Source organism: Rana temporaria, chromosome 4 (genome assembly GCF_905171775.1).
Source record: "Rana temporaria chromosome 4, aRanTem1.1, whole genome shotgun sequence".
Taxonomy (NCBI): Eukaryota; Metazoa; Chordata; class Amphibia; order Anura; family Ranidae; genus Rana; species Rana temporaria.
The window spans coordinates 168,633,626-168,659,669 of NC_053492.1; the positions used below are offsets into that span (position 1 = coordinate 168,633,626).

The 26,044-nt window shown below is 48.4% G+C and overlaps 1 protein-coding gene across 1 annotated transcript in view; it reads left to right on the top strand.

Moving 5' to 3' along the window:
• The first annotated feature begins 1,669 nt into the window (after positions 1-1,669).
• The window catches only part of SEC62 (SEC62 homolog, preprotein translocation factor), a 99,978-nt gene continuing 75,603 nt past the window's right edge, over positions 1,670-26,044 (top strand). Inside the window, exon 1 of the mRNA XM_040349325.1 lies at positions 1,670-1,792. Within this exon, the coding sequence (XP_040205259.1) occupies positions 1,685-1,792 (108 nt within the window). The 5' untranslated portion in view covers positions 1,670-1,684. The remainder of the gene's footprint in view (positions 1,793-26,044) is intronic.

A 26,044-nucleotide genomic window follows, 5' to 3' on the forward strand; every position in this document is an offset into this window, starting at 1 on the left:
TTTGTAAACACACAAGGCTTCTATGTTTATAGGTGACAGTGAGGAGCGGAAGGTGGGAGCCGCTGAGAGGACAGCTGTCCTTTGTAAACACACAAGGCTTCTATGTTTATAGGTGACAGTGAGGAGCGGAGGGTGGGAGCCGCTGAGAGGACAGCTGTCCTTTGTAAACACACAAGGCTTCTATGTTTATAGGTGACAGTGAGGAGAGGAAGGTGGGAGCCGCTGAGAGGACAGCTGTCCTTTGTAAACACACAAGGCTTCTATGTTTATAGGTGACAGTGGGGAGCGGAGGGTGGGAGCCGCTGAGAGGACAGCTGTCCTTTGTAAACACACAAGGCTTCTATGTTTATAGGTGACAGTGAGGAGCGGAAGGTGGGAGCCGCTGAGAGGACAGCTGTCCTTTGTAAACACACAAGGCTTCTATGTTTATAGGTGACAGTGAGGAGAGGAAGGTGGGAGCCGCTGAGAGGACAGCTGTCCTTTGTAAACACACAAGGCTTCTATGTTTATAGGTGACCGTGAGGAGCGGAGGGTGGGAGCCGCTGAGAGGACAGCTGTCCTTTGTAAACACACAAGGCTTCTATGTTTATAGGTGACAGTGAGGAGCGGAGGGTGGGAGCCGCTGAGAGAACTGCTGTCCTTTGTAAACACACAAGGCTTCTATGTTTATAGGTGACAGTGAGGAGCGGAGGGTGGGAGCCGCTGAGAGGACAGCTGTCCTTTGTAAACACACAAGGCTTCTATGTTTATAGGTGACAGTGGGGAGGGGAGGGTGGGAGCCGCTGAGAGGACAGCTGTCCTTTGTAAACACACAAGGCTTCTATGTTTATAGGTGACAGTGAGGAGCGGAAGGTGGGAGCCGCTGAGAGGACAGCTGTCCTTTGTAAACACACAAGGCTTCTATGTTTATAGGTGACAGTGAGGAGCGGAAGGTGGGAGCCGCTGAGAGGACAGCTGTCCTTTGTAAACACACATGGCTTCTATGTTTATAGGTGACAGTGGGGAGCCGCTGAGAGGACAGCTGTCCTTTGTAAACACACAAGGCTTCTATGTTTATAGGTGACAGTGGGGAGCGGAATGTGGGAGCCGCTGAGAGGACAGCTGTCCTTTGTAAACACACAAGGCTTCTATGTTTATAGGTGACAGTGAGGAGCGGAAGGTGGGAGCCGCTGAGAGGATTTTAGGTGACAGTGAGGTGGTGGCCACATTCCGGCTGAAAACAAGCCCTGGATGAGAGGGCCACATGAAATGCCCTGGAGGGTGGGATTGTGTTTAATACATTTGCTGTAAATAGTGCCCTTGCCAAGTGGGCAACCTCCTATACTCAGAAAGCAGCAGAGCAGCTGCCAGGAAGCCAGAGGAGCTGTCTGTAGTAATGGTGTACATTACAATGACCTCCAGTCTCCAGGGGAGCCCTCAGGCATGGAATACTGTCACACACACATTGCTGGACCAATGGAACTTTGCAAACATTTGTGGAATTTGAGCTCAGCATGTAAAATGACCTTAATACTGCAATTGGTAGACAACAAACTGGGGTGAACCGGTCCAGTTCGTTGAGCAGGTATGGCTGCTCCTTCCCTGTATGAGGGTCTCTGTAGCACATGGAGTACATCACTCCATTCTGCTTGCCGCACTCTACCTCTCCTGTTCACAGCTGGACTCCCGCATCCGGCAACGCGCAATGGACCCTCACATGGCCGCGCACGCCCCGGAGCCCCGCCTTCTCCACGTCACCAGACAGGCCGGGGCAGACATGGCGGAGCGGAGAAGACACAAGAAGCGAATTCAGGTAAGTAATGTGATGCTGGGTAATTGAAGCCTCCGGCCTGGTCATTACAGGGGTGCTGATGTGTGTAGAGGTGTTGTATGTTGGAGACAGGGGTCCCTAGGGATATGTCTGCATATATATGAAAGGAGGGGGGTCTACTGCCCCCCGTGACTATGGCGGATAAAGGCCCTACGAGTCCTGGGATGTGATATCCGCTGTCCTGAGAGGATGGAAGATTTCTCTACATCTATACAAGGCATGGGGTGGCTGGGATCTCCAGATGTCACCGCCTGTGTCATCTCTACACACATCCTCACAACAGCTGGATCCTCTCCTCACTCCTGGACTTACTCCTCACTCCTATCCTCAGTACTGGACTTACTCCTCACTCATATCCTCAGCACTGGACTTACTCCTCACTCCTATCCTCAGCACTGGACCTACTCCTCACTCCTATCCTCAGTACTGGACTTACTCCTCACTCCTATCCTCAGCACTGGACTTACTCCTCACTCCTATCCTCAGTACTGGACTTACTCCTCACTCATATCCTCAGCACTGGACTTACTCCTCACTCCTATCCTCAGTACTGGACTTACTCCTCACTCATATCCTCAGCACTGGACCTACTCCTCACTCCTATCCTCAGTACTGGACTTACTCCTCACTCCTATCCTCAGCACTGGACTTACTCCTCACTCCTATCCTTAGCACTGGACTTACTCCTCACTCATATCCTCAGCACTGGACTTACTCCTCACTCCTATCCTCAGCACTGGACTTACTCCTCACTCCTATCCTCAGTACTGGACTTACTCCTCACTCATATCCTCAGCACTGGACCTACTCCTCACTCCTATCCTCAGTACTGGACTTACTCCTCACTCCTATCCTCAGCACTGGACTTACTCCTCACTCCTATCCTCAGCACTGGACTTACTCCTCACTCCTATCCTCAGCACTGGACTTACTCCTCACTCCTATCCTCAGTACTGGACTTACTCCTCACTCCTATCCTCAGCACTGGACTTACTCCTCACTCCTATCCTCAGCACTGGACTTACTCCTCACTCCTATCCTCAGCACTGGACTTACTCCTCACTCCTATCCTCAGTACTGGACTTACTCCTCACTCCTATCCTCAGCACTGGACTTACTCCTCACTCCTATCCTCAGCACTGGACTTACTCCTCACTCCTATCCTCAGAACTGGACTTACTCCTCACTCCTATCCTCAGTACTGGACTTACTCCTCACTCCTATCCTCAGCACTGGACTTACTCCTCACTCCTATCCTCAGCACTGGACTTACTCCTCACTCCTATCCTCAGCACTGGACTTACTCCTCACTCCTATCCTAAGCTTTGGACTTACTCCTCACTCCTATCCTCAGCACTGGACTTACTCCTCCTATCCTCAGCACTGGACTTACTCCTCACTCCTCCTATCCTCAGCACTGGACTTACTCTTCACTCTTATCCTCAGCACTGGACCTACTCCTCACTCCTATCCTCAGCACTGGACTTACTCCTCACTCCTATCCTCAGCACTGGACTCACTCCTTACTCCTATCCTCAGCACTGGACTTACTCCTCACTCCTATCCTCAGCACTGGACTTACTCCTCACTCCTATCATCAGCACTGGACCCTCTCCTCACTCCTCTCCTAACTCCTGGACCCTGTCTTCACTCCTGGACCCTTTCCTCACTCCTGGACCCTTTCCTCACTCCTATCCTCAGCACTGGACTTACTCCTATCCTCAGCACTGGACTTACTCCTCACTCCTATGCTCAGCCCTGGACTTGCTCCTCACTCCTGGACCCTTTCCTCACTCCTGGACCCCTTCCTCACTCCTGGACCCCTTCCTCACTCCTGGACCCTTTCCTCACTCCTGGACCCCTTCCTCACTCCTGGACCCTTTCCTCACTCCTGGACCCTTTCCTCACTCCTGGACCCTTTCCTCACTCCTGGACCCCTTCCTCACTCCTGGACCCCTTCCTCACTCCTGGACCCCTTCCTCACTCCTGGTCCCCTTCCTCACTCCTGGTCCCCTTCCTCACTCCTGGACCCCTTCCTCACTCCTGGACCCCTTCCTCACTCCTGGACCCCTTCCTCACTCCTGGACCCCTTCCTCACTCCTGGACCCCTTCCTCACTCCTGGACCCCTTCCTCACTCCTGGACCCCTTCCTCACTCCTGGACCCCTTCCTCACTCCTGGACCCTTTCCTTACTCCTATCCTCAGCACTGGACTTACTCCTCACTCCTATCATCAGCACTGGATTTACTCCTCACTCCTATCCTCAGTACTAGACCTTCTCCTCAATACTGGACTTACGCCTCACTCCTCTCCTCACCGATGGACCCTCTCCTCACCGCTCTCTCCTCACTCCTGGGCCCTTTCCTCACTCTTATCCTCAGCACTAGACCCTCTCCTCACTACTGGACTTAATCCTCTCTCCTATCCTCAGCACTGGACTCACTCCTGGACCCCTTCCTCACTTCTCTCCTCACTCCTATCTCCTCGTTGCTGGACCTCCTCCATCTCCGCTGTACTGGATACAACCCCAATGAGGTTGTGTCTGGGCCCCCAAGTCCCCCAAGTATATACAGTATCTCACAAAAGTGAGTACACCCCTCACATGTTTGTAAATATTTTATTACACCTTTTCATGTGACAACACTGAAGAAATGACACTTTGCTACAATGTAAAGTAGTGAGTGTACAGCTTGTATAACAGTGTACATTTGCCGTCCCTTCAAAATAACTCAACACACAGCCATTAATGTCTAAACAGCTGGCTACAAAAGTGAGTACACCCCTAAGTGAAAATGTCCAAATTGGGTCCAAAGTGGTAATATTTTATGTGGCCACCATTATTTTCCAGCACTGCCGTAACCCTCTTGGGCATGGAGTTCACCAGAGCTTCACAGGTTGCCACTGGAGTCCTCTTCCACTCCTCTATGATGACATCACAGAGCAGGTGGATGTCCAAAACCTTGCACTCCTCCACCTTCCGTTTGAGAATACCCCACAGATGCTCAATAGGGTTTAGGTCTGGAGACATGCTTGGCCAGTCCATCACCTTTATGCCGCATACACACCATCACTTTATGTGATGAAAAAAAACGACATTTTCTGTGAAGTAAAAAATGACGTTTTTGAAACTTCAATTTTCAAAGACGAAGTTGTCTACACACCATCGTTTTTCTCACAATGTTCTAGCAAAGTGAGGTTACGTTCCACCACGTTTTTCCATTGAAGCTTGCTTCATAAGTAGCTTCTGGGCATGCGTGGATGAAAAAACGTCTTAGAAAACGTCGTTTTTTGCTACACACGGTCAATTTCTGTGAAGTAAAAAGTGCACTTTTGAAAAACGACACATAAAATTGAAGCATGCTTCAATTTTTTTTGGTCGTTTTTTACAAGACATAAAACAACGTTTTCCCCCACACACAGTCAATTAAAGTGACGTTTTTAAAAACGTCATTTTTTTTCATCACATGAAGTGATGGTGTGTACGCGGCATTACCCTCAGCTTCTTTAGCAAGGCAGTGGTTGTCTTGGAGGTGTGTTTGGGGTCGTTATTATGTTGGAATACTGCCCTGTGGCCCAGTCTCCAAAGAGAAGGGATCATGCTCTGCTTCAGTATGTCACAGTACATGTTGGCATTCATGGTTCCCTCAATGAACTGTAGCTCCCCAGTGCTGGCAGCACTCATGCAGCCCCAGACCATGACACTCCCACCACCATGCTTGACTGTAGGCAAGACACACTTGTCTTTGTACTCCACCTGGTTGCCACACGCGCTTGACACCCATCTGAACTAAATAAGTTTATCTTGGTCTCATCAGGCCACAGGACATGGTTCCAGTAATCCACGTGGCAGCACTTGTACGTCTATTTTCCAAAGACAACCTCTGGATATGATGCTGAGCACGTGCACTCAACTTCTTTGGTTGACCATGGAGAGGTCTGTTCTGAGTGTAATCTGTCCAGGTAAACCGCTGTAAGGTCTTGGCCACCGTGCTGCAGCTTAGTTTCAGGGTCTTGGCAATCTTCTTATAGCCTAGGCTATCTTTATGTAGAGCAGGCATGTCCAAAGTCCGGCCCGCGGGCCAATCGCGGCCCGGTTTTGAACAGCCCGCCAGCCTGGTTATCTAAACCAGCCTCTCAACTAGTGTGCCGCGGGATCAGGGGAGAGAAGGTCTGTCAGATAAGCCCAACCCCCTGCCAAACTATACATCGGCACTGTGAGAACCGTCAGCCTCAAAAGTGAAAGTAAACAGGGGAATGTGCTGTGCTCTCTGCTTCCCCCTACAGTGCAGTACCCGGCTGAATGAGGAAACAAGGTACTGTGCTAATGTTTAAGTCGGGGGACCCTGATGTATGGGGGGGTGATCTCTGGGAACCCTGATGTATGGGGGGGGCTCTCTGGAAACCCTGATGTAAGGGGGGGCTCTCTGGAGGGGGAGAAGTTGGGGGTGGTAAAAACAGCTTAACCATGTGGTTTTACTGCCCTTCCAACCTGACATGTGAACAAGCCCTTGGTTCTCATTGGCGTGGCTGCGTGCAGGGCAGCCCATTCATTTCAATTGTCTTCTCTACCCTCAAAAATGCACGGAAAGAAGTCCCCAACCTTTTTTTTTTTTTTGCACTGCATCAAAAGCATCCCACGTTTTCTAATGTGTCGGGTACCATTAAGAATTAACGGTACCCCTAAAGAGCAGAACATTTGTCTGTGTGTAGGGAATGAGTGCGACAAAGGCAAGAGAATTCTTGTTGGGCAGTGTATTAGTGCTAGGACGAACACAATTAGACCAAATTTTAATGGTTCAAAGAATATCAGGCAAAATGTTCGGCCCTCACGCATGTTCACTTCATTAAATCTGGCCCTCTTTGAAAAAAGTTTGGAGACCCCTAATGTAGAGCAACAATTCTTTTTTTCAGATCCTCAGAGTTCTTTGCCATGAGGTGCCATGTTGAACTTCCAGTGACCAGTATATCAAATTTAACACACCTGCTCCCCATTCACACCTGAGACCTTATAACACTAACGAGTCACATGACAGCAGGGAGGGAAAATGGCTAATTGGGCCCAATTTGGACATTTTCACTTAGGGGTGTACTCACTTTTGTTGCCAGCGGTTTAGACATTAATGACTGTGTGGTGAGTTATTTTGAGGGGACAGCACATTTACACTGTTATACAAGCTGTACACTCACTACTTTACATTGTAGCAAAGTGTCATTTCTTCAGTGTTGTCACATGAAAAGATATAATAAAATATTTATAAAAATGTGAGGGGTGTACTCACTTTTGGGAGATACTGTATACACCCAATCACTACAATGTTACACACACTACTGTCAATGTTATTCCTAAGTTATTATGGGTTGTCGCTCAACATACACATTAGTCGGGTAGTACAATCTCCATCATGATGGCCATACAGGCTTCAGTTTTATTATCCAGTCAATGAGCGATTTAATCAGCTGATCAGCCATGGAATAAAATGATCAATCATGTTGCATCGATTGACAGCACTGAGATGCTTTGGGCATGGATTTGTGTTCTCAGTCGATCAGATGATTCGATTACATGGTGGAATCAGAGATAAGATTGTAAATTAGCTATCGCATCTTCCGATCTTGGATCTAAATCTACCTTCTTGTGTGTGGCATAATGATCAAATAGGTTGTTGACTATAAATTGAATATTTATATTGGGAGAGATTGGAAGAAAAATATAATTTATCAATGCATGTATGGCCACTATAAGATCTACCAAAAAGTAAGTAGTGCAAGAGGCTGCCTGATTGTCCAGATTGGATACTTTGTGTGCCCTCATTGAATCGTTTTCTTTATGTATTCTTTGTGCGATGAGCCTTTATATTTGCAGCACCCGCTAAAATAAAACCTGATTCTACTACAAAGGTCCTTGTTGGAGTACTTGTTATTGTGTGACAACTGCCGTGTCCTGTGTTGTCACCATGTCACATGCCCTGGTGGAGATTACAAGGGGTTGTGCCAACACACATTACCTAAACATGGTCTCCTGTTGTCACAATCACTTTCCTGATAAATATCATGCAGCAGTCGCTTGGGTGTGTGTAGATGGGAAGTGGCTACAAAGAGGCTACATAAAAGATATCTATTAAAGTCAAACGAGGAAGAAAGAAAATGATCCCTTTGAAATGGGGCTGTGCCAGTTTTTTACTTTTCTGATCCTTCGCTCCTCCCTGATCTGGTGTTGGACTGTCCCTCTGCATCTTCGTGTTCTGAGAAAGGTTATGCACCCTGCTTTGCTTTTGATGAAGTCCCAACCCTAGAGCGCAGGGATGCAGAAGTCAGGTGACCAGTCCAGCTGCAGAGAGGAGCAGAGGATTAGGTAAGTATATTTCCTTTTTATTGTTTCCCCAGACATAATTGAGTAACCCTTGCAGTGCAGGCACAGTTCCACTGCAAAGGGATACTTTTTTTTTCTTGTATTGGACTTTAAAGCTGTTATGATCTACATTGCATTTTTACATTGGTCCTGCTTGGCACAATGCGAGTATTTGTATCTCATACCTGAGGGGCATGAATACAAGTTATACTCTAATTGGATGAGGGGCAGTGACATCACAATCTCAACCCTAGTCCAACCAGAGAACACCTAGTCATTGAAAAAAATTAAATAAAAATACAAGGTGTTCTGTAAATGGTGATGATGCGGTGTGAGCGGGCCCTGTGGTTCATGTACAGAGGTTAAGCCACTTGCACAGAACTTGAAAGATCCCAGAGATCAGTGTACTATTGCCCCCCTTACTACTATAGTGAATGTCAGCTTCCCCAGCGGCCCCTCAGTTATGAGATATGCCAGGGTTTGACAAATTTGCTTGGAATCTAGGAGCCAGCTAAAAAAGTTAGGAGCCAGAAAACGTGTCCCGTCCCGAAGAGCTCGCGCGCAGAAGCGAACACATATGTGAGTAGCGCCCGCATATGTAAACGGTATTCAAACCACACACGTGAGGTATCGCCGCGATCGTTAGAGCGAGAGCAATAATTCTAGCTCTAGACCTCCTCTCTAACTCAAAACATGCAACCTGTAGAATGTTTTAAATGTCGCCTATGGAGATTTTAAAGGGTAAAAGTTTGTCGCCATTCCACGAGCGGACGCAATATTGAAGCGTGACATGTTGGGTATCAATTTACTCGGCATAACATTATCTTTCACAATATAAAAACAAATTGGGATAACTTTACTGTTGTCTTATTTTTTAATTAAAAAAAGTGTAATTTTTTTCCCCACAAAAGTGCATTTGTAAGACCGCTGCGCAAATATGGCGTGACACAAAGTATTGTAGCGATCGCCATTTTATTCTCTAGGGGGTTAGAATAAAAAATATATATAATGTTTGGGGGTTCTAATTAGAGGGAAGGAGATGGCAGTGAAAATAGTGAAAGATTACACATTAGAACAGCTGTTTAACTTGTAATGCCAACGGCCACCACCAGATGGCGCCAGCATCACAGAAGGAAGAGCTTGGGACTTCACAAGACCGCAAAGCCGTGGCCTCAATTACCGGCCGTCGCGGGTGCCAGGTCACAATTTGTTGTCGCAATTGCGACCTGGCGCCCGGATTTTGTCTACCCCTGAGATATGCAATACATATCCTAGGCTTCAGCTTGTTTACTGCACAGAATTCTTTAGCGTACTAAATGTCATTCATATAAAGCGATTGTGAATGTGAAAAAAGAATAACAAACAGGTTTATACTTGCCTGTTCTGTGCAATGGAATTGCAGCGTGACCCCGAACCTCCTCTTCTCTGGTCCCCCGCCTGCGCTCCTGAGACTTCTTCTCCACAGAGTTCCCCCATAATAAGCCACTTTCTATGGGAGCGCTCATGTGGGCTTGCTCCGGATCCTCCCTGTCTGCATCTATTGACACAGACAGTGGGACTTGGCCCTGCCCCCCCCCCCCCCCCCCCCCCGCTGCCTCCAATGGCTCTCACTGCCTCAGCAAAGCAAGTGAGACCAGGAAGTGAAGGGAGAGAGGAGCTGCAGGCTAAAGGCTTTATTACCGCTTTTATATCATTTTTAAAGTCACTTGAGGTCATTTTTAATAAATTTGCAGCTTCATTAAAATATCTGATCCTGCCAAGAAGGTCCTTGTTCGGACAGTTGTGTTCCTGTGTTGCGACCCTTTCACATGCTGCCTTGGCAAAGGCTACAAGTGGCTGTGTTGACTCACATAGTGAGGTATGGGCCACCATTGTACTTATCGAGAAGGTGGTCCAGGGCAATGATGTGCAGAACACGCTGCACATGTATGTAGACATGAAGTGGCTGAAAAAGGCTGGAGGAGATCAGTGGCATTGAGATGGGGAAAATGGATTTAACTACTTTCCACCCGGCCACTGTACATATACACTTCCTCCTTCTGAGTGGACGTTGAGGAATGTCCCTCAGAAGAAGGGGGATTGCGCATGCGCTCAGTGGCGTGATCCTGATGCACTTGCGTCATCTGGACACAGTGCATCTTCAATTGGCAGTGGAGGGCTCTGTGATTTGCCCTCCTGATCAAATGACGGCGGTGTCTAATCACAGCCGTCATGTGATGTAAATAGAGACCTGGTTCCTAGGGGGTCGGCTCTCCTCTCCTCACACAAAAGTTGTCAGTGAGGAGAGGAGAGCAGATCTTTGCAGCCGGATTGTGATCAGTGAGTATGTTTTTTACAGCTTTTTACACACTGATCACCGGCCCAGTGTCCCCACACAAGTCCCCAAAACACACATCCCCACACAGTAAAATCACATGTCCAATGATCATCTGCACACATATGTCCGTGATCACTTGCGCACACCTATACATGATCATCTGTGTACATATGTCCATGATCACACAAATCAATTATTATACACTTTGGCTGCATTCACACCTAAGCGACAAAACGCCCGACGCGGGACGCTTCTGTCGCTAGAGGGGAGAATTCCCATTGCCGTCTATGGAGATGGTTCACATCTCATAGACGCGCAACGCCTGTCGCCTGAAAAAAAGTCCCGGACCCTTTTTTTCACGCGACAGGCGCGTTTTCCCATAGACAGCAATGGGAATACTTTAGAAAAAAAAAAAAAAAAAAAAGATACATTTGTAATCGCGGCAAATCTGCCGCTACACGCGTACGCGGCTGTCGCTTAGGTGTGAATGCAGCCTTAAAGCGGAGGTTCACCCTAAAATGCAAGTTTCTACCATGTTTTCCAGCATAGTAGCGCGAGCTACAGTATGCCTTTATTTTATTTTTTTCGCCGTACTCACTGTTTAATCCTGGAGTTAAGTTTCAGACTCCCCGCGGGGAATGGGCGTTCCTATGCAGAGGGACAATGATTGACGGCCAGCTATGGCGCGTCACTCTTCCCGAGTAGGACTCGGCTCTTCACGGCGCTTTACAGCGCCTGCGCACAGACTAGGAGCTGACTGCGCAGGCGCCGTGAAGAGCCAAGTCCTATTTCGACTATTTCCGTGACGCGCCATAGCCGGCCGTCAATCATGTTCCCCCTGCATAGGAACGCCTACTAGACTGAAACTTGACTACGCTATTTAACAGTGAGTACGGCGCAAAAAAATAAAATAAAGGCATACTGTAGCTCGCGCTAGTATGCTAGATGGCATGTTAGGGGAAAAAATTTTTTTTTTTAGGGTGAACCCCCGCTTTAACAGGATTTTTTTTTACCAAAGACATGTAGGAGAATACATTTTGGCTTAAATTTATGACAAAATTCGATTTTATTGGATTTCTTTTCAAATAGAAAGAAAATATTATTTTCCAAATTTCCGCTCTTTTTTTTCCGCTTATATCGCAAAAAATAAAAAACAGAGTCATGAATAAAAACCACCAAATAAAAGCTTTATTTGTGTGAACAAAGTGATAAAAATGTCATTTGGGTACAGCGTAGCATGACCGTGCAATTGTCATTGAAAGCTGAAGCTGAAAATTAGTCTGGGAAGGAAGGGGGCGAAAGTGCCCAGTATTGAAGTGGTTAAAAACGTGAAAGCTGTATTTTATTTAAAACAATCGAGAGGGGGGAGTTTGGGACTTTAAATGTGGCACAATAAATGTACCTCCATCCTGGGTTCAAGTACGTAAGAAAGGAATGTGGGACTTTAAATGAGGCAATTGACTTGTGGAGGTAGAGTGGTTAGTAAACATTATTTATTTGTAACAATAATCTAAAACAGGTAATGAAATATTTTCATATATTCAGTATTTATCAGCGTATAACACGCATTTTTTCCCCCTGAAAACAGGGTAAACAGTGCCTGCGTGTTATTATTGTTTGTTGAATATTTTTGTTAAGCGTTAAATCACATAAGTATCAAAACGCTACCCGGCGACTGGACCAGGTGCCATTCGCCGTACATACAAAAACAACAGTAAAATCAGACATCAAAGCCGTTAAAACAGAGAAACATTAAAACATTAAAAAGCAGTAGCATAAATCAGATAAAAATAGATAAAACAATAAAAAAGCCCCGAGAAGAAAAATAACCCCTGTCACCCCATCAGTTTCCACCCCCTGTCGCACAGCCATCTACCCAGCCTCAGTCCACAGAAGGGTTTTCAGTCCCTTCCGGAACTGGAGTAGGTTTGAGGTCTGCCTGAGAGCCAATGGCAGGAGGTTCCACTCTCTAGGTCCCAACCTCGAGAATGCTCTGCCCCCCCACTTTTTTAATCTAAACTTTGGGACCTCCAGGCGGAATTGAGTGGCCGCTCTCAATGAACGGCCATTGAGATGTCTTGTCAATTCCGCCTGGAGGTAAGTAGGACCTAATTTATTGAATGCCTTAAAAACTAAGATTAAAACTTTGAATCTGATCCGCTGCCCCACAGGCAGCCAAGAAGGGCTGCCGGGCGCCCAGAGGTCGGGCAGTGGCCTCTTAGATTGAGGGCTAACCTTACCGCTTGATTCTGTACTTTCTGTAGACGTTTGATCTGGTAGTGAGGTAAACCAGCCAGCAGCCCGTTACAGTAATCCAGATGCGGAAGGATGAGAGCGCGCACCACAGCGATCCTGGCCTGATCAGTTAGATAGGGCAAAAAGCGGTGAAGCAGCTGCATTTTAAAGTGGCAAGTTTTGACCACCTGGTCCACGCGTAGTCCCAGGGTTAGGCCCTCATCAATTTGGACACCTAGCGTCCTCACCGTAGATGCAGATTGAGGGAACTCCCCACCTTCGTCAGGCCTTGATAACACCCAAACCTGATATCACGTTTTACCAATGGGGCGGGGATCGGGCGGTCCGCCCCAGGAGCCACCCATTGGGGGGGTGTCAGGCCAGCCGTCCCACCTCTCCTGGGCCTGGGACAGCGTTCCCTGCATAGTTGAGAAAAAAAATCACTTGCCAGCCCCTTCTACACCGCTCCTCCTGTGTCAGTGTCATTGAAAAACAAAGCTTGTTAATTGCTCAACAGCTCCGTTTTTTTTTCTGGCTGCTCTCCTCCCACTCCTCCTCCCCTGAGTGTAGCTTTAGATTGGAGAAGAGCGGTCACATGACCATCTGTGTAACAGCAGAGGAGCGCAGTCATGTGACCAGGTCAGTGGGAAAACTGAACTATTGAGGTATATGGAAGCTTCATTTTACAATAGAAGTGACACAGGAGGAGCAGTGTGGACGGAGCTGCAGTGATTTTTTTTTCTTAACTGTTGAGTATGCTGGCAGCGCTGTCCCAGGAGACTGGGGGTATCCTGGGAGTGCAGAGAGGGGGCTGTATACTGGATGGAGGGGGCTGTATACTGCAGGGCTCGACAAAATCCGGGCGCCAGGTCGCAATTGCGACAAGAAATTGTGACACGTGCCCGCCGGTAATTAAGGCCGTGGCCTACAATGCCGCAGCCTCAGTTAACGGCCGCCGCGAGCCCGCCGATCGAGGTGGGGCGCACGGAGGCTCAGTGTGCCCCTCACCTCCCCCGCCGCGCGATCGCCGGTAATTGAGGCCGCGGCTTTGCAGCCTTGTGAAGTGCCAGGCTGCCTTCTGTGACCTGCGCCATCTGGTGGTGGCCGTTGGCATTACAAGTAAAACAGCAGTTCTAATATGTAATTTTTCACTGCCATCTCCTTCCCTCTAATTAGAACCCCCAAACATTATATATATTTTTTATTCTAACACCCTAGAGAATAAAATAGCGATCGTTGCAATACTTGTCACGCTGTATTTGCGCAGCGGCCTTACAAGCGCACTTTTTTGGGGAAAAAATACACTTTTTTTTATTAAAAAATAAGACAACAGTAAAGTTAGCCCAATTTTTTTTTTATATTGTGAAAGATAATGTTATGCCGAGTAAATTGATACCCAACATGTCACACTTCAAAATTGTGTCCGCTCGTGGAATGCCGACAAACTTTTACCCTTTAAAATCTCCATAGGCGACGTTTAAAAAAATTCTACAGGTTGCATATTTTGAGTTACAGAGAAGGTCTAGAGCTAGAATTATTGCTCTCGCTCTAACAATCGCGGCGATACCTCAAATGTGTGGTTTGAATACCGTTTACATATGCGGGCGCTACTCACGTATGTGTTCGCTTCTGCGCGCGAGCTCTTTGGGACGGGCGCATTTTCTGGCTCCTAACTTTTCTAGCTGGCGCCTAGATTCCAAGCAAATTTGTCAAACCCTGGTTTACTGAATGGGGAGAGCTGTGTACTGGATGGGGGGGAGCTGTGTACTGGATGGGGGGGAGCTGTGTACTGGATGGGGGGGAGCTGTGTACTGGATGGGGGGGAGCTGTGTACTGGATGGGGGGGGGCTGTGTACTGGATGGGGGGGAGCTGTGTACTGGATGGGGGGGAGCTGTGTACTGGATGGGGGGGAGCTGTGTACTGGATGGGGGGGAGCTGTGTACTGGATGGGGGGGAGCTGTGTACTGGATGGGGGGAGCTGTGTACTGGATGGGGGGAGCTGTGTACTGGATGGGGGGAGCTGTGTACTGGATTGGGGGGAGCTGTGTACGGGATGGGGGGGCAGCTGTGTACCGGATGGGGGGGGAGCTGTGTACCGGATGGGGGGGGGAGCTGTGTACCGGATGGAGGGGGGGAGCTGTGTACCGGATGGAGGGGGGGAGCTGTGTACCGGATGGAGGGGGGGAGCTGTGTACCGGATGGGGGGGGGAGCTGTGTACCGGATGGGGGGGGGCTGTGTACCGGATGGGGGGGGGGGCTGTGTACCGGATGGGGGGGGAGCTGTGTACCGGATGGGGGGGGGAGCTGTGTACCGGATGGGGGGGGGAGCTGTGTACCGGATGGGGGGGGGGGAGCTGTGTACCGGATGGGGGGGGGGAGCTGTGTACCGGATGGGGGGGGGGAGCTGTGTACTGGATGGGGGGGGAAGCTGTGTACTGGATGGGGGGGGGGGGGAAGCTGTGTACTGGATGGGGGGGGGGAGCTGTGTACTGGACGAGGAGCTGTGTACTGTAGAGGGGGCTGTGAATTTTTTTCCCCTTAAAATCCCCTCTTAAAATTGCGTGTTAGACGCCGATAAATATGGTATATACATACACATGCACACATGGCATAAACATTAGGCTTCTTTCACATGAGGCAGACTCCGTCGCTGCGCACTCCTTAGCGGAGCACAGCCGGTCAGGAAAGGGGGTGGGGATGAGCGAGCATAGGCCTGCAGAAGGCCGCAAAGCCACGGCCTCAATTACCGGCCGGTGCGGCCCGATGCGATCATGCGGCGGGGGAGGTGGGGTTATCCTGTGTCTCCGTGCGCCCCCACCTCCGCGGCTTTGCGACGGTTTGCAGGCCTAAGCTTCCTTCCCCGGGCGCCAGGTCGTTAATTCTAGTCGCAATTGCGACCGGGCGCCTGGATTTTGTCGAACCATGTATCTGTGTTTATGCTATTGGCAGGAAGTCAAAGTAATTTTACTATTTGCTAAGAATAGTGGTGGTATAGATGCACTTTATTATGAAGGATGACCTCACGCAACAGTAGTGCAGTAAAGGGGTGGGTTGAGCTCATCTTTTTCAACAAAAGTATAATTTCTAACGCTAACATAAGTCAATCTACGTGCCAGCGTGGGTTTCCTTTAAGTACTCGGGTGACATGCTGGAAGGTTAACCACTTAAGGCCTGGCTCATGTACATATACGTCGGCACTTTAAAGATGGCTATCTCGGTAACGGCAGCAGCTGCTGCCACAACTGAGATATCTATCTTTTCCATGGCCGGTCCTGTAAAAACGATAATGGTAGTCTCCGCTGCGGATTCGCCGCAAGATCACCGTTATCGGCGGTGGAAGAAGGGGGGGCCCCCACTCTTCCGCACCCTTCGCCTTACCGGAGCCGTCGGTAGCGGCGGAGGTGATCGGGTCCTTCTCCTTCTGTGTCATGGATATGAGTGAGGGCAAGATGGCCCCCACCCATCTCCATAGCAGGGCAGAAGCGACGTCAAAACGTCACTTCCGCCCATGCGTCTTAAAGGCACATTTTTTTTTTTATTATTGCATTTTAGTCTAAATATGAGATCTGAGGTCTTTTTGACACCAGATCTCATATTTAAGAGGACCTGTCATGCTTTTTTCTATTACAAGGGATGTTTACAGTGTACAAATAAATAAAAAAAGTAAAAAATAAGAAAAAATATGTTTTTAAAGCGCCCTGTCCCGACTAGCTTGCGCGCAGAAGCGAACGCATACGTGAGTAGCGCCTGCATATGAAACCGGTGTTCAAACCGCACAAGTGAGGTATCGCCGCAATCGTTAGAGCAATAATTCTAGCCCTAGACCTCCTCTGTAACTCCAAAGATGCAACTTATAGAATGTTTTAAACATCGCCTATGGAGATTTTTAAGGGTAAAAGTTTGACGCCATTCCACGAGCGGGTGCAATTTTGAAGCGTGACATGTTGGGTATCATTTTACTCGGCGTAACATTATCTTTCACAATATAAAAAAAATTGGGCTAACTTTACTGTTCTCTTATTTTTTAATTTAAAAAAGTGATTTTTTTCCAAATATTTAGCAAATACGGCGTGACAAAAAGTATTGCAATGACCGCTATTGTTTGGGGGTTCTAAGTAATTTTCTAGCAAAAAAAAATGTTTTAAGCTTGTAAACACAGAGTCTGAAAAACAGGCTCGGGCCTTAAGTGGTTAATTGGCTCATGTCTAAATTGGCCCTAGTATGTGTATGCATAAATGTGAGTTGGGGACTTTTTTTTTTTTTTTCTTTCTTTAAAGGTAACTTTTATTGAGTACAAAATAGAAGTACAGAGAGAGGAGCGAACTTTGCTCGCACGTATAAGCAAAAGAACATTGTAAAAAAAATCTAGTAAAATGTCTGTACAGCATACTGTCATTACAGTTAAAGACCATACAAAATTCCAGATAAGTAGTAAACAAGGCAGGAAAAATTGTGTGCTTTTCCTATAGACACTATGTATTATGAGCAAGTAGGCCACAATGTCGCCTACTATATAAGCTTATTGGATTTTTTTTTTTTTTACCAAAACATATGTAGAAGAATGCATATTGTCCTAAAGTACTCATGAAGAATTTGTTTGGGATATTTATTATAGCAGAAAGGAAAAAAAACATTTATAATTATTTTTTTTTTTTTTAATTGTCTGTATTTATTTTTTTGTTTATAGCGCAAAATAATATAAACTGCAGAGGTGATCAATTAAGCTGTTTGGGTACAATGTAGCACGACCACGCAATTGTTAGTTAAAACGATGCAGTGCCGTGTTGCAAAAAATGGCCATATCAGGAAGGGAGTAAATCCTTCTGGGGCTGAAGAGGTTAATGAAATGACACTTTGATGTTTCTAAAAATTTGTTGGAAAAAAAAGTAAACAATTGGCACTGCTGTCTTCACTACTGTACTCTGGTATAAACCAGCCCTCATCAAAGCTTCTTTGCTTATGTATCTTATGTATTTTACAATCATCTGATTCGTTTGAATTTCCTAGGAGTGCGATAGTTTATTTAAAATTGTATTACAAAATGTTCTTTGGAAAGCTTATTATAGAGTATTTGTGGTGATCCCTCAGTAAAGGGTTTTTTTTTTTTTGTGGATTTTTGTATGTTTTGCGGAAACTCTATGGCGTAGACCGAATTTTATTTAAGCTTTTCCTAAGGAAAATACTTGTCACTTCCTTGTGGTTTAAAACTGCCATCCATGTAAACCTTCAGAGTACTTTTTCAGTTCGGCACAGACATACGGTACATTTTTATACAAAGGACCCTTTTTTATTGGCCAGACACCTCAAACCCATTTCAGCTTTGATTTCATATTAGTAACTGTCTTTTACGATGTGAGTCAGTTCACATAAGTTCTGATCTGAGTTCAGTTAAATGTGAGTAAAAGTTTATGCTCCGTTTAAAATTGGAGGAAATATCAAGCTGATAGAGGATGCAGTTTGTCTTTCCTTGACCTCACTAAAACAAATTGCAAGTCTTTCACCCCTTGAGTCAGTAAAATGTGCTGCAGAACTGTCACAATTAATGCTAGACCTCTAACCCTTCTACACAGCGTGGGCTCTGTTGGAGTTCACCTGCTCAGTGAACAATCTGTCCTGCTGAGCAGGCGGATGGCTGGTCTGCTCCACTTATGCAGAGCAGACACAGTCACATCCCACTCTCCCCTGTGGGCAGTTTTATATAAATGGTCCGCTTGTCTGTTTACATCTGACTACCATCAAATCCGCAAGACCAATGAGGAATTGGATCCCCATCTGTCTGTTTTTAGCGTATAGAATTGGATGTGAGTGGAGGTCAACGTACACATGTCTGTTGACACCTGCCGTTCCATAGAGGAGACTGGAGGGTCCGCCTGAAAAACTGACAGGTGGGCCCGATCAGTCTGCTAGTGTAAAAGGGGACTGGGAATATTGTATTTGTGTGTAGCAAGCATGTTACAAATCTTTCCTTTTTAATGCACTAATATTAGAGGTGTACCGAAATTTCGGGTGCCGAAAATTATCAGCCGGAAACAAAAAAAATGTTTTATCCGGTCGAATGGAAAAAAACAGCCGATACCAAAAGGGAACGTGGTCTGCCCCGAGTGCCGCCCATTGCGGCAGTGTCATCCTGGAGCGCCTAGTCCTTCACTCCCTCCTCCTCACCGCGATCTCCGTGTTTCACGGCGCTGAATTGCCCGGCCGCAGAAACAAGTGTCCCGCCTCTTGTGATAGACGGCATATTGATCCAATGGTGGGGCATTGAATCAGCGTTACATGATTACAGGAGGTGGGACATTGTAACTGCGGCCTGGGCATTTCAAATCCAGCTCTGTGACACACGGAGATCGTCGCTGATGTGGGTGCAGGCTGCATATGATAGGCACTGGTAAAAGCTGCTGGGCACCGGCAGGCTGCATATGACGGTCAGTGGTGGGGCTGCTGGGCACTGGCAGGCTACATATGATGGGCACTGGCAGGCTGCATATGATAGGCACTGAAGAATCTGCTTTGATCTCCGGTATCATGTCTGCAGTCTCTGCCCATCTCCTGTATCATATCTGCTAGAGGTGCACCGAATGAAAATGTTGTTAATACTATTAGCAGTGTGTTTAAGTAAGAGATTGCAGACATGATACAGGAGATGGTCAGAGACTACAGACTGCATTTTTCTTGACATTTCTTGCACTCAAGGTGCCAATAATGGCAACAATATATTCATATTAATTTAAATTGATGATATTATTTAAAAAGTTACCGTAATTAAATTTATGGTGCTAAAACCCCCATGTACAAAATGTTAAATATTTTTATAGTGTCGTGAAATTATATTTTTTTTATTTGCGGAAGACCATATTAGATTTGTGATAATACAGTTACAAAATTACTACAAGTACTGTGCTTGGTTTTGTTTATTTTATGCCCCCTATGTGTTACACCATTTTGTACAAGAAAACCCCAGATTTGTAATGATTTCAAGAAACTCTCAGAATCCAAATGAAATTAAATAGTGCTGGTCCTGGAAATAAAGCTAATTCCTAGCCTATATTTTTCAGTGTCTTTCACTGTAATCATCCTCTGATAAGCCTACCTATGTACAAAAATATCTAATTTTCCCAATAATGTTACTGTACACTCCAAGCCTGAGAAAAAAAAATCGATTGGGATTTAAAAATCGAGTTGGTAGGTCAAATCGATTCATATTTTCAAAAAATCTATTTTTTTTTTTTCCCAGGACTGGCGCTGACACCATGCTGGTCCTGAGGAGCTGCGGGCAGGAGTTTTTCGGTGAGGCCGCGGCTTTGGCCTAGTCAGCGAGGCCGGATGCTGCGGACTAGGCCAAAGCCACGGCCTCGCCTAAAAACTCCTGCCCGCAGCTCCTCAGGATCGGCGCGGTGGCCATCCAAAAAAAGAATGATTGATTTGAATCGTAAATCGAGTTTTTTATAAAAAAAAAACGCCTAGCTCTAGTACACTCTAGTCCAGTGGTTCTTAACCTGGATTTGATTGAACCCCAGGGGTTCGACGAGTGAGTCTCGGGGGTTCGGCAGAGGTCACACAGGGCCGCCGGTACAAGGCAGGGGCGGACGGGTGCCCTGGGCGATACCATTTCATATAGGAGGGGGGGCGCAGCCACAGGTGAAGCTCTGCCACGGCCGCCAGCGCGGCCAGCGGCACTGTACAAATTGTGTGCCGAGTGCACTCCTGCATCGGGGACCGTCGCCTCCCGGCTCCCTTTCCTGTCTGCTGCAGCCTGTTTACTCCCCCTATGAAGGAGTCTCTTGGTCCCTATCAACGGCGTGACGTCGCTCCACTCATGGCCGAAAGGGGGGGACTCGGAGCGTTACGCAGAGAGCTGTGTGTCGGCGCTGCATGTGAGGAGCTAGAGAGGCAAGGACCAGTCTCGAGGAGCCTGCCTGACTAGTGGAATTTGAACCTAGACAGTGTGCTAAAAAAGACTACTGAACTTGTTTAACCACTTCCAGACCTTAGGTGTTTTTCAGATTTGGTGTTTGCAAGACTAAAACATTTTTTTCTGCTAATAGATTACTTAAAACTCCCAAACATTATATATTTTTTTTCTAACACCCTAGAGAATAAAATAGTGGTCATTCCAATACTTTTTGTCACACCGTATTTGCGCATCGGTCTTACAAGCGCATTTTTTTTGGAAAAAATTCACTTTTTTGAATTAAAAAATAAGACGACAATAAATTTGGCCCAATTTTTTTATATATTGTGAAAGATAATGTTACGCCGAGTAAAATGATACCCAACATGTCACGCTTAAAAATTGCGCCCGCTCGTGGCATGGCATCAAACTTTTACCCCTTAAAAATCTCGATAGGCGATGTTTAAAAAATTCTAGAGATTGCATTTTTTGAGCTACCGATACCTCACTTGTGTGATTTGAACACCGTTTTCATATGCGGGCGCTACTCGCGTATGCGTTCGCTTCTGCGCGCGAGCTCGTCGAGACGGGGCGCTTTTAAAAAAAATTTTTTTTTGGTTTCCTTATTTTTTTTTTATTTTTTTTTATTACTTTTTACACTGAAAAAAAAAAAAATTTATCACTTTTATTCCTATAAGGAATTACATCCCTTGTAATAGAAAAAAGCATGACAGGTCCTCTTAAATATGAGATCTGGGGTCAAAAAGACCTCAGATCTCATATTTAGACTAAAATGCAAAAAAAAAAAAAAAAAATTGAAACTGTCATTTTTTCAAATGACAAAAAAAAAATTGTCTCTTTAAAGCGGGGGTTCACCCTATCGACGGGAAATTTTTTATTTTTGTTTATTTTACCTTAAAATCAGGCATTGTAGCGCGAGCTACAGTATGCCTGTCACGAATTTTTTACCGCCGTACTCACCTTGTAGTCGTCCATCGAAGATTCCGGGGAATGGGCGTGCCTATGGAGACGGAGGATGATTGACGGCCGGCTCTGGCGCGTCACGCTTCTCCGGAAATAGCCGAAATAGGCTCGGTCTTCACGACGCGTGCGCATAGCCTGTGCGCAGGCGCCGTGAAGAGCCGAGACCTACTCCGGCTGTCTTCGGGGAGAGTGACGTGCCAGGGCCGGCCGTCAATCATCCTCCCTCTCCATAGGCACGCCCATTCCCCGCGGGAGCCGGAATCTACGATGGACGACTACAAGGTGAGTACGGGGTTAAAAAAATCGGGACAGGCATACTGTAGCTCGCGCTACAATGCCTGTCTCGATGGTAAAATGTGTCGGGGGGGGGGTGAACTACCGCTTTAAGAGGCTGGGCGGGACTGACGTTTTGACGTCACTTCCGCCCAGCAGAGCTATGGGGACGGGCGAAGGAGATTTTTCCTTCAGTCTCGTCCCCGCTCAGCTGCCGAACAGTCCTGATCTCCTCCGCCGCTACCGACGGCTCCGGTAAGCGGCGGAGGGCGCGGGAGGGGGGGCCCCTCTCCCGCCACCGATAACGGCGATCTCGTGGCGAATCCGCCGCGGAGACCGCCGTTATCGTGTACCAGACCGCGCACACTAAAGATCGATACCTCGGGGGGCGTGGCCAAGATGGCGACCTAGACGGACGTGTTGAGAGGAGCTCCGCTCTCTGAGACCTGATCCCCCGTTAATTTACAGGATCCACCGACTATCTTTACCCTGACTGGCAGCCGGGGCCCCCGGGTATGCGTAGAGGCAAGTCCGGTTCCGGACGGAGAGGCAGCTCCACAGCTAAGGCGAGTCCCCGGCCGCAACAGACACACACGCCGGTAGGCCGCGCGCACATGGCATCGCAAACGGCGCCCTCCCCAGCGAGCGCATCGGAGGAGGATCGCTTCCAGGCTCTCATGCTGGCGATACAGGGATGCCAAACCACCCTCACGGGTAAGATCGACACCCTACAGCTGGACCTTGGGCTCCTGCGGAGAGACCTGGATGGTATACGGGAGCGTCTGGGGGAGGCGGAGCGGCGAGTGGGGGACTCGGAGGACTCCATCCGCGATCAGCGAGCCTCCCTGCACACCCTCCAGGTGAGAGTTAAGGCCCTGGAATCGAGAGCGGAAGACAGCGAGAACCGCAGCAGGAGAAACAACCTCCGGGTGGTGGGCCTCCCGGAGGGGGCTGAGGGCCGGGACCCGACGGCATTTACCGAAACCATGCTCCGCAACCTGCTGCCGCAGGCCCAATTTTCTCCACATTTTGTCGTCGAGAGGGCCCACAGGATGCCGCCGGGCCGTGCCGCGCCGGGGGCCCCCCCGCGCACCTTCATTTTCCGGCTGCTCAATTTTCGCGACAGGGATCTGGCGCTGAGGGAGGCTAGACGGGTGGAGGAGCTCCGGTTTGAAAACACACGCCTGATGATGTTCCCTGATTACTCCCTGGACACTCAACGGCTCCGCAGAACATTCGACCATGTCAAGGCCCAACTTCGCGCCAAAGGCCTGAAATATAGCATGCTGTTCCCGGCCCGGCTGCGGGTCATCGATGGAGAATGCACCCGTTATTTCACATCGCCGGAGGATGCCTCGCATTGGCTGGACACCCTACCCAGGCAGCGGTAACTGAGATGGTATGACTTCTTTGCCTTATCCCCCTATTGCCACCTCCCTTTGATATTTTTACTGCACCTGAACGTTGCTCAGTTTTACATTTACCGCCTATGTGGCGGGGCAGGACTGTGCCTCTATGCCCCTGGTTCGTTTGGCCCCCTGCCTGCCCCTTCCCCCCCCGTGACCCGGCTTGATATCTACAAAGATTTCCCTCCTGGAACTACTGGCCACGAACTTGCTGATTCTGGGGGACTGATGGGGCTGTGTTCGCGGGAGGGGGGGGGGGATGTTGGACTGGGATCGGGTGCTCTAGGGTATGAAGAGGTGGCTGGGGGAGATGGCCGAGGCCTTTCCTAGGCCTCCAGGTTACGGGGCCTGTTTAACGGCTCCTGGTTGTAACGTTTAAGTTTGTGCCCCTAGCGTCGCCTAGGTGAACTGTTATCAACAAATTCTTCAGTTATAATCTTGCACTAGATTTATCTTTAAGCTGGGCTCTATGTGTTTTACAACACCCTGGGTGGATCCACATTATCCGGTCCATTAACACAGGTCTGGGGGTGGTGCCCTCCCTTGTTGGTACTGGTGAGCCGAGGGCTTGCTCTCCCGGTGCCTTCGGACGGGTCGCCTTGTCAGTTGTCCCCATAGGAGACTTTCCTACTGGTTGATGGGGTTGGTTTGGGGTCAATGCACTCCGGTCTTTTTTCCGGACGTGCGGGGTGGGGGGGATGGGCTGGGTTGTTTTGTTTATTTGTTCCTTTCCCTTTTTTCTGTTCGTATGAGTTGCCAATGTGATTGCCAGACTATAGCATACAGTTTGTTGCCTTGGACGCCTCTTTCGGCCGGTGCTGGTTGCATAGGCCGGGTGCCCAATGCTTTTGAGGTGGCTGTTTTAGTGTGGTCGGTGGGGTACCCTTCCCCACGGTGGCGCTACCATACCCGATCTGACCGCCCTGTATTAGTGCGACCCCCATGGCTCCCATTAGGTTAATCTCGTGGAATGTCCGCAGGCTGAATGATAAGATAAAGAGATCACTGGTTATGGCCTACCTTAAGAAATACTCTCCTCACATATGCCTCCTTCAGGAGACTCATCTAACAGGGAGGAAAGTATTGGGCCTGAGGAAACAGTGGGTGGGACACTCTTACCATGCCGCGTACTCCAACTATGCCAGGGGGGTTAGCATACTCATCCACAAGTCCCTTGCTTACACCCTCCTAGACGTTAGAATAGACCCTGAAGGTAAATTTGTACTTCTCCACGCAGTGGTAGACACGGTGGAGCTGGTGATTGTGGGCATCTATATACCGCCCCCTGCCACGGTGTCCTTCCTAAAGTCCCTGGTTCCTATCATGGCTGCCTACCCCACGGACAACATTATCATTGCAGGGGATTTCAATATGGTCCCCAATCCATCTGTGGATAGGCTGGCCTCGGATAATAACGTTGATTCTCCCCTGCAGCGATGGGCTTCCCTGTACGGTCTTACGGATGTCTGGCGCTGGAAATACCCAGAAGACAGAGTATATACATGCCACTCCACCTCCTTCAGGGCCATGTCACGAATTGATTTAATATATGTCAGTGGGGGACTGCTCCCGAAGGTTTGTGAGGTACAGATCCTTCCCAGGGGTATCTCGGACCATGCGCCTGTGCTCCTCCGACTACAGACACGAACCCCCCCTTCGGAGAGACTGTGGCGGCTTTCTCGCTATTGGATCTCAGAGGAGAGGGTCACAGCGGAGATCTCTAGGCGCGTGTCCGAGTACTGGGGATCCAATGAGGACTCCATGTCCCTAAATACCAGGTGGGATGCCTTTAAGGCATTCACTAGGGGGTGCTATCAGTCTGTCATATCCCGTGAGCGAGGTGCTGCCGTGATCTGTCTTGAGGAAGCGGAGGCCAAGGCCCGGGATCTGGAGTCCCGGTACGTGGCCACGCAGAACCCGGTCACGTATTCGGATATGCAATCGGCTTACCGGGAGGTCATGCTTATCAGGGTGGCTAAGGCGGGGAAGAGACAACTAGCCCAGACACAGCGCATCTTTGAGCAGGGGGAGAGGACAGGACGCCTCCTGGCCTGGTTGGCCAGGGAGCAGCAGCCTACGGCCACTATTGCCAGGATTAAAAATGACGGTGGGGTGGTGGAAGTTGACCCAATGACTATAAATGCTTGTTTTGCCTCCTACTACGAGACACTGTACTCATCCAGGGCTGACTGGTCCGGGGAGGAGCTGGACTCCTTTCTGGGACAGTTGACCTTCCCGAGCCTGACGGAGGAGGCGCGTACATACCTTGATGGTGGGATATCCCTGGAGGAGGTACAGCAGGCCCTGGGGGAATTACAGTCGGGGAAAACTCCGGGTGTGGATGGCCTTCCCCCGGAGTTCTACAAAGAATACGGGGAACTTCTTGGCCCTAGACTCCATGCCATGATAGTGGCTTCTCTTAGGGAAGGCAGTCTCCCTCCCTCCATGGCGGAAGCCGTCATAGTGGTGATACACAAGCCGGGCAAGGACCCTGAGCTATGTGCCTCTTATAGGCCCATTTCACTCTTAAATGCGGATGCTAAAATCCTCACCAAAGTCTTGGCTAGGCGCCTCAACACTATTATCCATACGGTGGTGCATGAAGACCAAACTGGTTTCATGCCCGGGAAGGGCACAGACATTAACCTCCGTAGGTTATACACGGTGCTGGGGGCTCAGGGGGCGTTGACTGAGTCCGACGTGGTGGCCTCCCTGGACGCTGAAAAAGCATTCGACTCGGTCGAGTGGACGTACTTATGGGAGGTCCTGCGTCAGTTCGGT